At 37.4% G+C, this 15,838-nt stretch overlaps 1 protein-coding gene across 1 annotated transcript in view; it reads left to right on the top strand.

Annotated features, from left to right (window-relative positions):
- The first annotated feature begins 324 nt into the window (after positions 1 to 324).
- The window catches only part of ELP2 (elongator acetyltransferase complex subunit 2), a 38,818-nt gene continuing 23,304 nt past the window's right edge, over positions 325 to 15,838 (top strand). The window contains exons 1-6 of the mRNA XM_083878246.1: positions 325 to 333; positions 1,982 to 2,067; positions 3,992 to 4,142; positions 5,352 to 5,429; positions 9,573 to 9,637; positions 15,608 to 15,674. Of these exons, the coding sequence (XP_083734372.1) occupies positions 3,995 to 4,142; positions 5,352 to 5,429; positions 9,573 to 9,637; positions 15,608 to 15,674 (358 nt within the window). The 5' untranslated portion in view covers positions 325 to 333; positions 1,982 to 2,067; positions 3,992 to 3,994. The remainder of the gene's footprint in view (positions 334 to 1,981; positions 2,068 to 3,991; positions 4,143 to 5,351; positions 5,430 to 9,572; positions 9,638 to 15,607; positions 15,675 to 15,838) is intronic.

Genomic DNA, 15,838 nt, shown 5'->3' with positions numbered 1-15,838 from the left:
TCGCGCACGCGGCGCGAAGATGGCGGCGCCCGTGTCGCTCTGTCACATCGCCTGCTGCGCCAACCGGGCGGGCGGCGGCGCCGTGGCCTGGGGCCGCGGTGGCCTCCTCGCCTTCGGCAGCTGCCACGACGTCGTCCTCTACGACCCGGCGGTGAGCTGATGTGCTCTGGGGTGGGGCCGGGAGCGGGAGCGGGGCCGGCACTGGGAGCAGTCCCTCACGCTGGGTGCTGTCTGTCTGTCTGTCTGTCCCGCAGGTGAGGCGGGCGGTCGGCGCCCTCCGCGGCCACACCGGCCGGGTGAACTGCGTGCGCTGGGTCCGCCGGCGGGACCGCGGTGAGTAGCGCGGCCCTGCACACCCCGTCCCCTCGGGCCCTGGCAGGGGAGAGCAGGGGGAGGCCCGGCAGTAGCGGGGCTGCGCTGTGCACTCAAGGAAATAGGGGACTGCGAGTTAAGCCTGGCTTCCCAGTAGGGATTTTCAGAGAATAAGTTAATTTGTGAAATATCTCTGAGATCATCGAGTTCAACCTATAACCCAGCACCATCGTGTCAGCTAGACCATGGCACCGAGTGCCACATCCAGTTTTTCCTTAAACACCTGCAGAGACAGTGAATCCACCACCTCCCTGGCAGCCCATTCCGGTGTCTAAGCGCCCTTGCTGTGAAGACATTCTCCTTGATGTCCAGTTTAAATCTCCCCTGGCGCAGCTTAAGACTGTGTTCTCTCATGCTGTCACTTGCTACCTGGGAGAAGAGGCCGACCCCTACCTGGCTACTCCTGCCTTTAGGTGGTTGTAGAGAACGATAAAGTCTGCCCTGAGCCTCCTTTTCTCCAGGCTAAACACCCCCAGCTCCCTCAGCCCCTCCTCATAAGATGCATGCTGCAGACCCTTGTCAGCTCTATTGCCGGTGTCTGGACCTGCCCCAGCACATCAGTGCCCTTCCTGAATTGAGGGGCTCAGGACTGGACACAGTACTCGAGGTGCGGCCACATTTTAGCAGATGGCTCTACAGGAACGCGACCTGCCAGGCCCGGGTGAGCTGCCTGGTGAGCCAGGGCATCTCTGCTCCCGGCCCCACAGCCAAGGGCTCTCCAAGGAGGTGTTTGCCTGAGCTGCCACAGCTCACACAGGCCGATGGCTTGTGCTGCTTGTTCTGCTACCAGCCTGCTTAGTAAGGTTTGGAGTTTTGCCTGGTTTGACTTTGTAAACTGATTTCCAATGCCTTTGCAGCAATCTCTGGGTATAAAACTCTAAAGTTGTTTAGAGGTTATGTGCTCGAAAAAAAGAATCTTTAGAGGTAGATAGAAATGTTTGAGACATATATGAGGCTTTTGCTGGATAGTAATTCCAGGATTTAACATTGTTTAGGGCAGGCTTTTCATTGGCATATATTCTTGCTCTCAGGTGTTTATGGAGACTCACTGAAAAAGAGAAATGCAACTGTTGATTTGGCTGTTAATGTAATGTGCTGCTTTTTTTTTTTTTTTTTGAGAAGTATTGAGGTGCAAACATTAGTTTTTAATAGTGATATAAACTGCCATCCTTTCAATGGGTTCCACTAAAACATATTCTTCTTAAAAATGATTAAAATAAGTTATTTTCAGGGAACTTGGGAATTAAATTTTCTTGTGAAGGTTTGAATTCTGTTTGTTTAGTTTTCTCTTGCTTTATTTTCCTATCTTCCAAAAACACCAAACAAAACCCCAAAAGATTAATTTACACTGTTGGATTTGAGAGTCTTTTGGAAAGGTATTTTTACCACTTTCATGCAGAACTTTAAATAGTCCTGTAAATTTTCTCTTCAAGTTTTCTTAAAGGAAGCTTTGCTCTTGACCTGTTCTGCACAGTGCAGTTCCTATTAACCATACTTTATTTTGGTGGAAGACTTGGTTACCAGTGATACTTCGTGAGTAATAACCAACTGCTTATGTTGCTGTTAAAAATTTAAGTGTACACTGAACTAACCCAAACATATTTTTTAGCTTCTGAAACAGAGTTAATTTCTGGTGGATCTGATAAACAACTTATTATTTGGGAATGGAAAGATACAGTAACGTGGAAAAATCAGGTAAGCAGGAATAACGTCTTTTCAAATCTCCCTCTGCACTAGGTTCTCACATATCACAAATTATCTGTTTTGTCTGTATTTCTGGTTAATACTATTTCTTTCACTTTGACTGTTTTTGGTTTTTATTTTTGATTGAACCCAGTGTGTACATCCTTGAAATTGTTGGTACTCTATCTTGCTATGTTTTACTATAAATGTTGTTTCTCCTTTTCTGTGGTTCATCTTTTTCAAATCAGCATTGGTAAAGAAATTAACTAACCTGTCATTGAGTGGATTTGTTTAGGTGTCTGAAAGACCCTGTTTGTCTGTTCTTGACTCATGAGCTTTCTGATCTCACATGGCAGTTTTCTTTAAACCACATTCAAACATTCAAACCATGAATTCTGAGCTGGCATTTTCTGTACCCTTCTTCCTTGTTTCCTTATATCCATTTCTAGTGATTTGTGGTCACTCTGTGCAACAGTGTGGGGTTTGTGTATAGATAGTCTTACTGGAATGATATACAAGTTGGAGTAGATGTATAACAAAAAAAACCAAAAAACACCAAACAACAAACAAACAAACAAAAAAAAACCCACAAAAAACCAAACCAAACCAACAAAACCAAACAAAAAACCCCGAAAACAAAAACAAAAAAATCTGTGCAACAATTGGCTTTTGTCAGAAAATTGGAGAAAAGTAAGGAGACCTTACTTGCTAATTTATTATTTGTATTATAGAATTTAAGGCAAAAGATTCAGTGTTGTGTGAAAGAGCCTTCAGGATGACCTGAAATTTTGATGAAAGAACCACTTTATTACCTAGCTTTTCAAATCTTGCGTATTAGGCACTGGATTTGAATGGCTGTGTAGGTAACCCATTTCATCATCTGTCTCAAAGTAGCTTATTAGACTTGGCATTTTAAAATGCATGAGAATGCATAGTAGGGGAAATGAACCTACTTTGATGGGGGGAACGTTCTCAGAAATAAGTTATTTCTGATCCTGATCCATTGTAACTGTTCATGCATTTATTTAAGTTACAGACTTTTTAATAAACTTTTTCTGATGATGTGATGCACAGCCATATGGCAATAATTTCAAAAGAATGTGGTTAAACGTGCACATTTTAATGGCAGTTCTAGACTAGTGTAAATTTTTAAAAACAAAGTTCTGTATTGAACCAATTAAAAATTCTTACTGGGGCCTACTAGGATGTATTTTGGGAAGAGAGGTCAAGTCTGTCTATGATAACATTTGGATAAATGCTGGGTGGCTTCAGGTTACAAAATTAAAAGCTTCTCATTCTGATATTTGTGTTTATGAGGAACAGATGGCAAAAATTGAATCACCTGTATTCATTGTCTAAATTTAGCGGTTTTGTTTTCCATTTCGGCATTTTGAAGGAGTAAGAAGCTGTTTTGGTTTATGAGAACATGCTAAACATTGCTGCTAGAGCTGCTGTAGCTGCTGCTTAGTCCATTGTGTTCTCTGCTCTGTCTCCTTCACTAAGGTTCTCCAAATTTTTGTGGGATGTTCCTTAGGGTAAAGGACAAGAGAAGGAGAAAAAGGAAGGAAAACTGCTCTTCCTAACTTCTATACTGTATCCAACTTCCCTCGAGGAAGGGTGAGGTTTGTATAGTGTACAGAGGAACATTTAGTTTTGTTCAGCTTTGAGCAAAATCTTACCAAGTTAATACTCATTGCTGTTGTATCCCTTCTCTGGGTTTCCTGGAATGTGCTTTAGTTTAAGCAAAGCTTGGCAGACACTCTGTTATTGCAGGTATAGAGGTCATTTTCAGTATTAAGGTGTTTGTTGTTGTGGGTTTGTTTTTTTTGGTGTTTTTTTTTTTTTTTTTTTTTTTTTTTCCTAAACTTACTTTTGAAAAATCTCTTATGTAAGTTACTGGAATTTAAGACTCTGTAAAATTTTCTCGTGTGTTCAGCTCATGAAGAGCATTCCTCTCAAAGGCCACACAGAGGCTGTTTTTGCTGTGGATGCTGTCTGCCAGTCAGATGAACCTGATTTAAACCTGCTGATAGCTTCTGCAGCCTCTGACTCTACTGTGAGAATCTGGTCTCGCCATGGTTCAGAAGGTAATGTTTTTTTAATGTTAGGGAAAACATACTGGTTAAATAAGAATGATGAATGCTTATCCATTAGGTATTGAATACTAACATCTTGTAATTCTACATTGATTAAAACTACTTTGATTTCTCTTCAGACTTTACTGTACTACTGTACTACTCTTTGAAAGCCTTGGGTCAAGTTTGTTCTGCAGAATGATTTATCTTTATATTTCATCAGGGATGTGTGGCCTGAATTTCCTTTTTTTTAAAGTATGTGTTCAGATTACGATAATCTGAACCATTTGTTCTGTAATGTGGTGACAGACTAGCTGTATTGCATGTGTGAAGTAAAATTACATAGTAAAGTGATTAATGCTGGCATTAGAAAGGTGAGGTTTAACTACTCACTTGTTTTTTTTTATTGGCTTGAGTCCAGTGAAGTTTGGGATAATGGGATCTTGACCTTCTGTTGAACTAGGCCCTTGCATGGAAATTTGGGAAAACACAATTCTTAAATAAGTAAGAACTAAATTGGGTAGATAATCGAGATTTAAGATGTTATTTGCTGGTTGAGTTATAGTGACTACATTTCTTTAGCTACTTTCTTTCTTCTCTGGTGTATTTGAAGATTTCATATTGCCTTGCCTACATGAGAGAGGTGGGAGTGCTGATCTACAGTCCCATGTTCTGGAAGGCATTTTTGGTGCTCCCAAAAAGCCCCATGAAGTCCCATCTTTTCCATTTTGTCTTGCTGGTGTGGGTTACAGTGATAGAGGGACTAATTCTTCCACCGTAGAGAGGTTTTTTTTTTCTGCTATTCTCTTGTTTATTTTGGTCTGGATGGCTTAACTAGTTTAACCATTTCCAGATTCCTTAGGGATGTTTACAGGTTTTTCCTCATCTGTCTAGCTGCTGTTGTAGCAAAAGGATTCAGTTTTATCTTCCGTGTTGGGAATGCTGCCACAGGATATATTTTGTAATATTTATTGCTTCTGGTGTGTTACCACCCTGAAGCTGTATTGATTTAATACTCAGTGTTATCTTCTAACTCAAATAACTGGATGAATTTTTATGGCCACACAGATGATATTATTGTTTAGGCTTCTGAAAAAAAGTACATTTTTTTAAGCTTCTTAAAAGAAAAATGTGTGGGAAATTTTAACTATATAATATAGAAGGAAATGACAGTAATAGTTACAGTGAATGAGATAAACACTGTCTGTTCCTGTTTTTCAGCTAAATGCATTGAAATTCTGCAGTTTGGAAATGGATTTGTTATGGATGTCTGCTTATCCTTCTTGCCTGGCAGTGATGGTAAGTAAAGCTGCACATCTTGAATATCAATGTAGGAAGAAAACTCTAAGAAATCCCCCAGAGAGATTTTCATTTTACTGACTCCAGACCTGTGTGCCACAGTTTTTGTTTTCTATGAGATCTGCCTAAGCTGATTGTTGTATCTAAAGATTTTCTCTGAACTCTTCTTAGTAATTAAAAACACAGACTGATTACAGTGTCTTCAAAATGGCACTCAGAGTTATTTAGTTGAACCCTTGAGATGGAAAGCTTTAAAATGGGGTAACAATGGTAACAATGCTGTAAATGAATGGGATAAGATGATGCTGTTAGTTCTACCTCCTCCTTCTGGTGCTGCTGCATATGTTTGTTCTTTGAATTGAAGGGCCAGACTCAGAAAAAATCCTAAGGCCTGCATCAAAAACCGTAGGTTCCCAAGCAGTGTTTAGCACTTGTTCAGTCTTAAATGAGAAAAAAATTGAGATGCTGAACTACTTTAACCTGACTGTTCAGTATGGTTTATGTGGGTTTCTGTTAACAGAAATGTTAGATCTTGTAGGCTGCCACAGACACAATCTTTTTTGCAAACAAGTAGAAGCTTTTTTTAATGAAGAAGATGTATCCTCAAGCCAGATGTTGAATTAAGTTTGTGTTAAAGTATCATTAGAGTCTTTCACCTGGATGGAGGCCTGCCAGGCTCCCAAATGAAAAAGTGCTAAATTTTCTTACTGTATCTGGAATTTTCATCTCCTTGCTGCATGCATTCCAAACTGATGTGTTGTCTTGATTATATGCCTACAAGCAAACTTCATTCTTTGGCTTTAATAATTCTGGGAGCTATGAAAGCTCTATCAAGATGTGTTGTCCCATTTGAAAATGCCAGTGTCTGTTTTCAGAGCAGGTCTGGTACCAAAAGCAGAATCTGCACCACTAAAGAACATTTATACCTCTCTGTTTTTTCCTGTAAATACACTAACATGTGCTTGTTGAGATGAAGTTAAAAGGCTTGAAGGTAAATTAAAATCATTACTGCAAGTGTGAATATGCTTTAGAAGTGAAGTGCCTGTGGTGTCTATGAATATAACATTCATATTCCAAAACAATAGATTATATCATTTATGATGCTGTACAGGTAAATTCTCGCTGTGACACACTAGAGCATCTGTTCAGTGTTGAAATCATGTTGTATATAAGAGAAGTAACTATACATAATGAAAACACCATAAATTAAAATTATCATATTAGTTCTTAAAACTGTTTCTGAAACTCAAATTGCATGGAGTGTTTAAAGCTTCTTTGAATGGTGGAATAGCAAGGATTTGGTTTTCCAGAGTCCCCAAACCCAGTGATGCTTAAAGTTCCATTGACAGCAGGACAATCCTTTATTATGAACTCCTCCCATCCCTATTCAGATTAGTTATCCAAAGCAGTACAATTATCATAAGCTGAAAAAGAGTTCTTGTTTTTCTCAAGAACTGAAATTATTTTCAATTTGCATAATTTCCATCTGCAAAAAAAAAAAAAAAAAAAAAAAAAAAAAAAAAAAAAAAAACCAACAACATTTTGTTTGGAATTAAAAAAAAAATCTTGATATTTGCTTTTTTTGTTCCACTTCCAATACAAATGACCTCTGCTGCTAAAATTGCCAAGAAATAGTTTAGATTTTGAACCATAAATATATAGAAATATTTCCTGTAGAATTCTGTAAAGGGACTTTTAATAAAGCATAGCTAGTGTTTTCTCCCTAAACTTGACATAGTAATCTGTATAGCTGAGGAGTATGTTAATTCTGAAATCTAAATAAAGTAGCTTAAAATATATTATTTAAAATATCACTGCTGATCATTTGTCAGAAACATTAATCTCTAATGGCAATTTGGAATTTTAATGATCTTCAGGGAAAAATGATCCATGATAAATTTAGGAGTTGCTCAGAAGTCTTTACGAAGGCTGAGTTATCAGCTGCACAGAGATTCAAAGAAGCTTTTCTCTTGAGAACAATCTGCATTTCTTAAGTCAGGAACTAAGTACAGAATTACTTTTCTGAAAATCATAAACAACATTTCCTGAAGCATTTACAGTAACCTCTGATTTCACCAAGGAAAGAAATTTGAGTCTTGCATTGAAAAATGATTCATATGCAATGAATGGTTTAACTTTCAGAAGGACGTTCCTGGTGCCTAGGATTTTAACTGATTGTCCTTGAAAATAAATTATTTAAAAAAAAAAAATCGAGCCACTTTTGTCAAGAAGTCAAATAGGGAAAACTGATAGAAAACTGCTCATAAAAACCTGAGCAGTTGTTTGCAGCTGGAATGCAGTTTAAACACTTTCTTGGCAGCCTCTTTTGTTAAGGAGTTTCTGTACATTTGCTGTTTAGCCTTGAAGAAGAGCTTTGTGCAGTTTTGGTTAGTTGCTTGCTTTTTGCCTTGCAGTGCCTGCACAACCTCTGCTTCTAAAATGCTGGCAAATAGGATTTACTATTTTACAAATCTTGATCAGCTATTTGGCATGTAATCTGATTCTTCCTACCACTTGGATAATTGTCATGATGTAGCTTGGCCTCTGACAGTAAATAATTGTCTCCTCAGAACTGAATTGCAGAAGGTGAAAAAATAAGAACAAGTGAATTTGGAAAAGCTCTGATTATCCAACTTAGTTTTCTTATTTCCTCTGCAGGAATTTTACCTTAATCAGATCCTAATCCTAATAGCCCAAAGCATTTGTTTGCACAACTGCATACTAGTCAGTTTTCGCCAGATATATATGTCTTGATAGAACTTTTTGATTGAAAGTATTTGCATTTGCCTACAACAGCAACTAAATCATAATTCTCTCTTTGGTTTTCTTAGTTAAAGTTTCATTCCATTGCATTAATATGTAGTTACAATAATGGCCCATAAAATGGGTTTCTCAGGGAAGGATGATATTGTCTTCAAGAACATCCATTGCATTGTATTTTATGGAGGAAAAGGTCACTCCTGTCCAATTTCTGTGGACCTGATGACCAGGTCTTCATTCAAAGCAGTTCACTACCTTCAATCTAGAGAAGATTTCTTTTAGGCCTGTTAAACAGAGGAGGAGATGGAGGTGAATTGTGACTTAGAGGTTGAAGAGAAGAAGCAAGTGATGGAACTATAATAATGTGGAATGTGACTAAAAAGTGCAAGAGGAGCAGGGGATAACTAGGCACAGATTTGATACAAGTAGAAAGAAAAAAGTGATATAGAGGATAAACATATTATGAATATTCAAGTTGATTTTTGATCTATCCATAGTAAAGAGAAAATTAACTATATGAAGTGATGTCATGGAGGCTTTTTTTAAAAGACGGAGTAGATTTTAGTGAAATTTAGTATCTTGTTTTCTATCCAGACTTGAGAAATGCCATTGTCTAGCCCTTAACTTATTTCTTCATAATTTTATACTAAATTTATTTGCTTTTACTGTTTCAGTCCCTAGCAGTAACACTTCTTCCTTATTATTTAAAAAGAAGAGTGGAGTAAATGTTAACTACTTTTCCTCATTGTCTTCTGTTGGAGAGAGGAACTTATACACTGCTTAACTTCTCTTTAACCTCAGGCATAACTTCCTCTGGATTGATTCAATAGACTAAGAGGGCTTGTGCACTTTTTAGGTTAGGCAGTGGAAGTCAACTACTACTCAAGACTACTCAAGTCTTGAGTGAAAAATGTTTCATTGCTTTCATATTCTTTGGTACAGATAGTGGTGATCTGTCTTCCATTTTTGTTCTTTTTATTTGCTGTATAATAATTATGCTAACTCTGTCTAAACCTTAGTTGATTTAGGAACTTGAATTGCTTAGTTCTGAGTCATTTTGTTTTGTTCTTTCCTTCTTCTGTATTTAGACCAAATGCCTGTTGATATCAATACAATATAATTAATTAAAAATTCTTAACATCTTAAATCTTTATAGCTATTGTTTGCATGTCAAAATAACTTTTGAGTTCTGTGTTCTTAATATACTAATTTATTAGGGTGATAATGTAGGAAACATTTAAAAAGTGGTATCACACTTGCCTATCTGTTACTATTGTTATATTTTGATATATTTCTGTATTGATTTTTTACATTATTTATATTTTTTTCATATCCTAGAATATTAGATTTTATAAAAAATGAAGACCTTCTTTTCCTTTCTAGTACCAATACTGGCTTGTGGTGGTGATGACTGCAAAATAAGTTTATTTATACAGCAGAATGGTCAGGTAATTAAAATTTTTATCTCTTGCTCAGAGCATTACTGAGTTCTGCTTCTTTTGAGATGTGCTATTGATGTTTTTCAAGTTCTTCAGTAATTCCTTTCTGTCTCTACATAGCCATTGCATACAACAACTTTTTTCAAATAGTTCGTCCATTTTTCTGGGTAATGATGAAATGCAGAATATTGAAGTTGTCAGTGCATGAAAGTGTTAGGTTTTTCTTGACTTTTTTTCTCCTGTGGGAAGATAGCCTGTTTCTATTACCACTGATACAAAATAGCTGCAATTGTCCTTCTTTGTTAAGTATCCAAGCATTGAGTTGTTCATATGGAAATGATGTTACTTTCATTCTATAAATTCTTATAATAAAACTGTTATGACTTCTATCTGAGGACTTCTATGTTTGTTGCTAAGTATGCCCTTTATGCTTGACTGCTTTTGAACATCAAAAAAAAAGTATTTTTAGGAGTATCTGATCTTACAAAAGCACACATTTTTCATGTGTTATTTGGAAGCTGGCAATTTTTAGTTTTTCATACAGATAAATATTCCTTTTCATCAGTAGAAAAACATTTTGTCCTCTCTTGCATCTGTTCAGAAGTTTTGTTAGATTCTAAAGCATGTGTTAAATGTTGGACTGTTTTCCAAAACAGAATTCAGTATCACTTCTTTCTTTCTCTCACTCTCTTAAAAAACCCCTTCAAATCACAAATGCTCTCCCAATGCACCAGTGAAGCTACCATTTAGAACCTCCCTTTGAAACTGGCATATGTAGAACCACTTAGTCTGCTGCATTTGCTCAGGCACACTCCATTTTAGATACTCCTTTATTCTTGTTTGGTTGGGTTTTTTTGTTTGTTTTTTTGTTTTTTTTAGCGAGATAAGAGCTATTTTATGGATAATTTTGCCAGTTTGTGCTGCCATCTATAGTAACGAGATTTTTTTCGGTTGCTGTTTTCAGTAAAATAAGTACTTCATCCCCTTCTTCTATGTTTAATGATTTCTTGACCAATCAGTAGAAAAGAAGGGTGCTTGGCTAGATCTTCGATTGTTTTTTTTTCCTTTTTCCTGTGTAGCTTATGAGTTAAGTCAGTTTAATGAATTCTCTGGGAATTAGCAATGGCAGAATGCCACTGCTGATTCTTGGTGTGTTAAAGAAAGACATTTATCTCAGGGACTATGAGGTTGGTTTTTCTCATTCAGAGTTTGAAACTTGTTTTCTTGTGTGATTCAGGTTAACAGATTATATACAGTTTGCCTGCCAAAAAGGTTCAGAAATACCCAACTTATTTTGCCCATTGTTGGCCAGACTTTTCAGTATAACAGTAGTCTGTTATTTTAAAAGGCAGTCAATCTGTGGAGGGTAAAGGATGGTAACTTTAATAAACAAGTTCTCTCTTAAGCTTAATAAGCAAGTTTGTGCTGTCTTTTTTTGGAGATAGGAAACTTTATACAAGGGATGAGCAATTTTGTTTTGCATATGTTATTTTTCACACTTTCAATTTCAGAAAGTATTTTCACCAGCTGTTGTGGCAGAGTTGGCATTCAGAATATCTCTTAAATGAGGTAGAACTTCTTGTTGGTGTCTGTTTTAACTTTCCAGAGAATCTCTTTTAGCTAAGTAGGCTGTGCAGGCCTCAATGAGAAGAGCCTGTGTTGTGCTTTACAACTATTAACAGAATTAAAACATCCTTGCAAGCCTTCTGACATGAATTCCTGCCTAGCTGCTAAATCTCATTCATCAGCTTTTCTCAGATCTACTGACACCTTTTTTTAATGGCTTCTTAGTAGTATTAAAGGTGCTTGAAGGAAGTGTTACTATAACCTTGCCAATTTTCCTGGAACTGGGCATAGGAGTGATCAGACTCTTGGCTCCTGCATCATTCCCTTACTGGTAAGGGCCTGTAGCTCTGTTCAGTTAATTCAGTGACTCTGGTAAAGCCCTTCCTTTAGTTAACATCCTCAGGAAGGTTGTTATGAATGTGAGTATGAATCCAGAGTTATGCATTCATAACACGGCATTCTAATGCAACTTAAAGGGCACTGTTAGACTCTGAGGGAGGATGAGGCATCTTTACTTAGCTAATTCAGGCTACCTTTTGGTAAACTCATTAATTTTACAGTCAAAATGTATTTATTCATTAAAAACTGCTTGTTTTTTAAAACTGAGTGGACACGCTTTACCTCTTTTGAGACTCCCTACCCATAGATCCCTTGCTGTGTTAAATAGTAGAGAGAAAATGAACTCTTGGCTTTTCTGGCTTGTTGGAAGAGCATAATGATTTATAAAAGTATCCAGGGAAAAATCTTTCAGAAACCATGTCTTCCTGCTTGAGATGTAACATCTACAGATGTGGCCTGTGGAGGGCAAGTAAGTAAACCAGCAGATTAAATTGGAGTTTTAAACCAAAACATTTCTATTTGAGCCTTGTTTTTCTGAGAAGATGGTGCACTGTGTGTTTTGGGTTCCACCCAAATAGTTTGGCATAGTTGAGATGTAGGATAGGGGGATTAATCAAAGATAATGCAGACTCTTTCTAATCTGTTGATATTAACAGCTTCATAGAGGAGGGGTGTCACATCTAGTGTTTGGTGGAGAAAAAATGAGAAGACTTGGACCATTATTGCCAAATTTACCAAACTGCTACTAGCCTGGTCCTGGTCCAAAGTGTGGGCAGGATTAGTTGTGCAGAGTGTGCTGGGCATGTCCACAGCTTCATTAGTTGTGCTATCTACAGAACAGCTTTATTCTTTGCTTAAAAGGAAAGAGACCAGATTGCTGCTAGGCAACCACGTTCAGAGATTAGGCAAGAGGTATGGGAAAGCCTGTGAAGTAGAGTCAGACCAGGAGGTTTTGTTAGATTTAACTGTTGGTACTATAACTTAGGTATCCAGTGAGGACCAAGTGGAAACTGAAACAGAGAAGAAATATGAGACTATATAAACAAAGTCTGTAAAAAAGTGAAAGTGACAGCTCAAAATATGTGTATATAACCCAGGTAATAATAGAAACTTTGACTGAATCCCCTAAGAATGATGACCATGTGCATCTGCATGAACCTTTATATTGATTCAATTACAGAACTGAATGCATCTAAAGAAACTGAATATAGGATGCCAAGAGATATAAACGTCAAAAAAAGGGCCAAAACAAATACTAAGAATCCTAGCATAGCAGCATACACTACTGCATGCTCAGTTTCAGTTGACAGTTTTTATTTTTATGGCAAACAGTATCTTGAAAACTTGGACTGAATCATAGAACCTTAGAATATCTCAAGTTTGAGGAGACCCATAAGGATTGCTGGGTCTGACTCCTTGCTCCTCACAGACCACCTAAAACTAAATCTATGATGAAGAATGTTGTGTTCCTCATGCGTTGTGGCATCATCCTTCTGTATTTGGTAATAGCCCTTGTGTTCACCTCTGTTTTCTAGCCACTGTACTGACACTGCTCAGATGGGTGCAGAGTGCAGGATGATGTTATAGGGATGGAAAAGAACAGCAGCAGGAGTTTCTCATTTAAGGGACTGGATGCATTTACAGAGGTTTGAGGTATCTCTCCTCAGCAGTGAGGCTTCATACACCATCTGATGCTGGTGTTACTGCTGTGAGTGAATATGAGGTAATTGAATTCAGCAGCCTCTACCTTAAATCACGTGAATAGTTCAGTGGGACTATTCAGTGTAAGCATATACAAATAAAACTTAGTACACACTTCTAGCTGACTGGTAAAGTATGCTTGTTCTGCAGTACAAAAGAACTGCATGCTTGACTTAAAGCTAAGTAGTGCCTAAACAACTGTTTGAGAAATAATTTAGAAATCTGGGGTGGTATTAATAATCTTGAAGTAATTAGTTTTACCCTTTTAAGGGAAAACTAATGGCTGCTTTTCTTAATAGATCTCTTTGATGTAAGATGAGGAGGGTAATTAAAAAAAATACCCACACCACAACACCTTGAAAAGGAAAAATGATTACATGTGTGTTTAGATTAATATTAGGGTCAAGTTTCAGGAGATACACACACTGTTCAGCGTAAAAGGAACCATAAAAGAGAAGGATGTTAGCAGCAGTTCAGCCTGAACCAGCCTTTCAGTTAGAAATAAATTTACCAACTAACTTTGATGACTGTAAAGTACAGAGCATTTTGTCAAAGATCACATAAATGAATAAATAAATGTGTTTTATCTATTAGCTGAAATATCAATTGCCAAAGATTTTTTTAATGTATTGCCAGAAGCATGTCATTTTCAGAAAAATCTTTAGGTTGCTGTATCATCTCACTGCCTGGACTGTTCCTTCCTGCCTTTACACACAACCTGGTGGGTGTTTGACATAAACATCTCTCTGGAATGCCCCGTCTGGAAGTCTGGAAGTGCCAGCGGTTGCAGAAGTGATCAGCCAAATGAGGCTTAGGTGGCTGTGAGAACACATTCTTAAGACCTGAACTTTCTCATTTGGAAGTGTCTGATCAGCTTGATCTGATCATGTATTCTGTTCTGGTTATGTATCTCATATATAGATGGTTCTGTAATTTTTAGATGGTTCTGTAATTTTAGAGATGTTTTACAAGGGCATGTAGTTACAGGAGAAGGGGCAATGGCTTCAAACTGAAAGAGGGTAGGTTTAGAGTAGATATTAGGAAGAAATTCTTAACTGTGAGAATGGTGAGGCACTGGAACAAGTTGCCCAGAGAAGCTGTGGATGCCCCATCCCTGGAGAGGCTTGAGGCCAGGTTGGATGAGGCTTTGAGCAGCCTGGTCTAGTGGAAAGTATCCCTCCTCATGGCTGGACAGGGATCTAGATGATCTTTAATGTCCTTTCCCAACTAAACCACTTTATAATTGTGACTGCAGATGTATGATGAGGAGAGGCACATCATTGTTTGATGGGAAGGTGGTTTTGGAGAATATCAGAAATGTTGGATCAAAGAGAGAGGCACCAATTTCTGAGCATGGATTTTTTTCATATGTATACACATTTTTCCTTTTTTTTTTTTTTTTTTTCTGTCATGGGTTGGAAGAGAGACCTCAGTTGCAGACTTGTGCTGATAGCCAAGGCTGTCATTTAGTCATAGCTAAGTAGGCCTAGGTAAGGGATTTAGTAGAATATAATACCAGAAATATTGTGATCAGTTATTCATACTAAACTACACTAGTGTTTTAACTGTAACAGTTACTTCAGGCTTTTTAATTCAACTTGGAATGAAAAAACGTCATGGAAGTAGGGCTGTTTCTGGGCAAAGAAAAGCAGAAATGGGTTAAATGGTAAATAAGGGGTAAATAGTTGTGCTTGAATCAAAATAAAACAATTATATTACATATGTTATAAATGAAAGTAAATTTCTAGTGAAAATTCTTAAAAGGAAACCGAGACTGTGTTTGCATTCTGGTGTTCCTGAGCCTATGTTCATGCTGAGTTTTCCATCAGCAACTTAGAGAATATTTCCAGTACCATAACTGATTCTTATTAATCATATTCTATTACAAATTTGTTCTTGAAATAATTTCAAAGCATTTGCTCTTCTTTTTATACTTGATTTTACTTGTGTTCATTTTCTTCATCATTTGCAGTTGCATCCACTTCACAGAAATACAAGATATTACTTGTCACATCAAACCTGCATTATGTTATTCTTTGTGTACCACAGTAAGCCTGATAAACTTTAAAAAATTCAAATGTATCACAGAAAGACTGTAGCCTCTTGAAAGTGTGCACCTTAAATTCACATCCTTTCCTGCTCATAAATGGGAAATGCCATAATGTTACATGTGCTTATCCAATGGTGGCAAAACCAGAAAGGCTCATCTGGAATCTGTGTGTAGATTACAATCCTCAGTAGTGGCTTATTTTTTTTCTCCTGTTTCAAAGAATAGAAGCTATAAATACAAAACACTTGAAAAAATAGAGCTTATTGCTGATATGTGCATGATAATTAGGTGCATTTCTGTGATGTAACACGAGTTTTTTTCAGTTTCAGAAAAGCTTAATACTCCCTGGCCATGAAGATTGGATAAGAGGTGTTGAGTGGGCAGTCTGTGGTCAGTATGAAAGATGAATAAAGTGGAATAGTGGTTTAATAGCAGAACTAGTGTTTTACCCCTCCAACAGATGACCTTGATGCACTGCAGCACCTAAACTCTTGTGGTTGTGATGTTTGTTTTCCTGAGATGGTTGTAATTAATGTTAAAAATCAAGATGAAAC

This window comes from Zosterops lateralis (genome assembly GCF_965231275.1).
Source record: "Zosterops lateralis genome assembly, chromosome: 1".
NCBI classification, from domain to species: domain Eukaryota; kingdom Metazoa; phylum Chordata; class Aves; order Passeriformes; family Zosteropidae; genus Zosterops; species Zosterops lateralis.
This window is presented reverse-complemented; position numbering and strand designations above follow the sequence as displayed.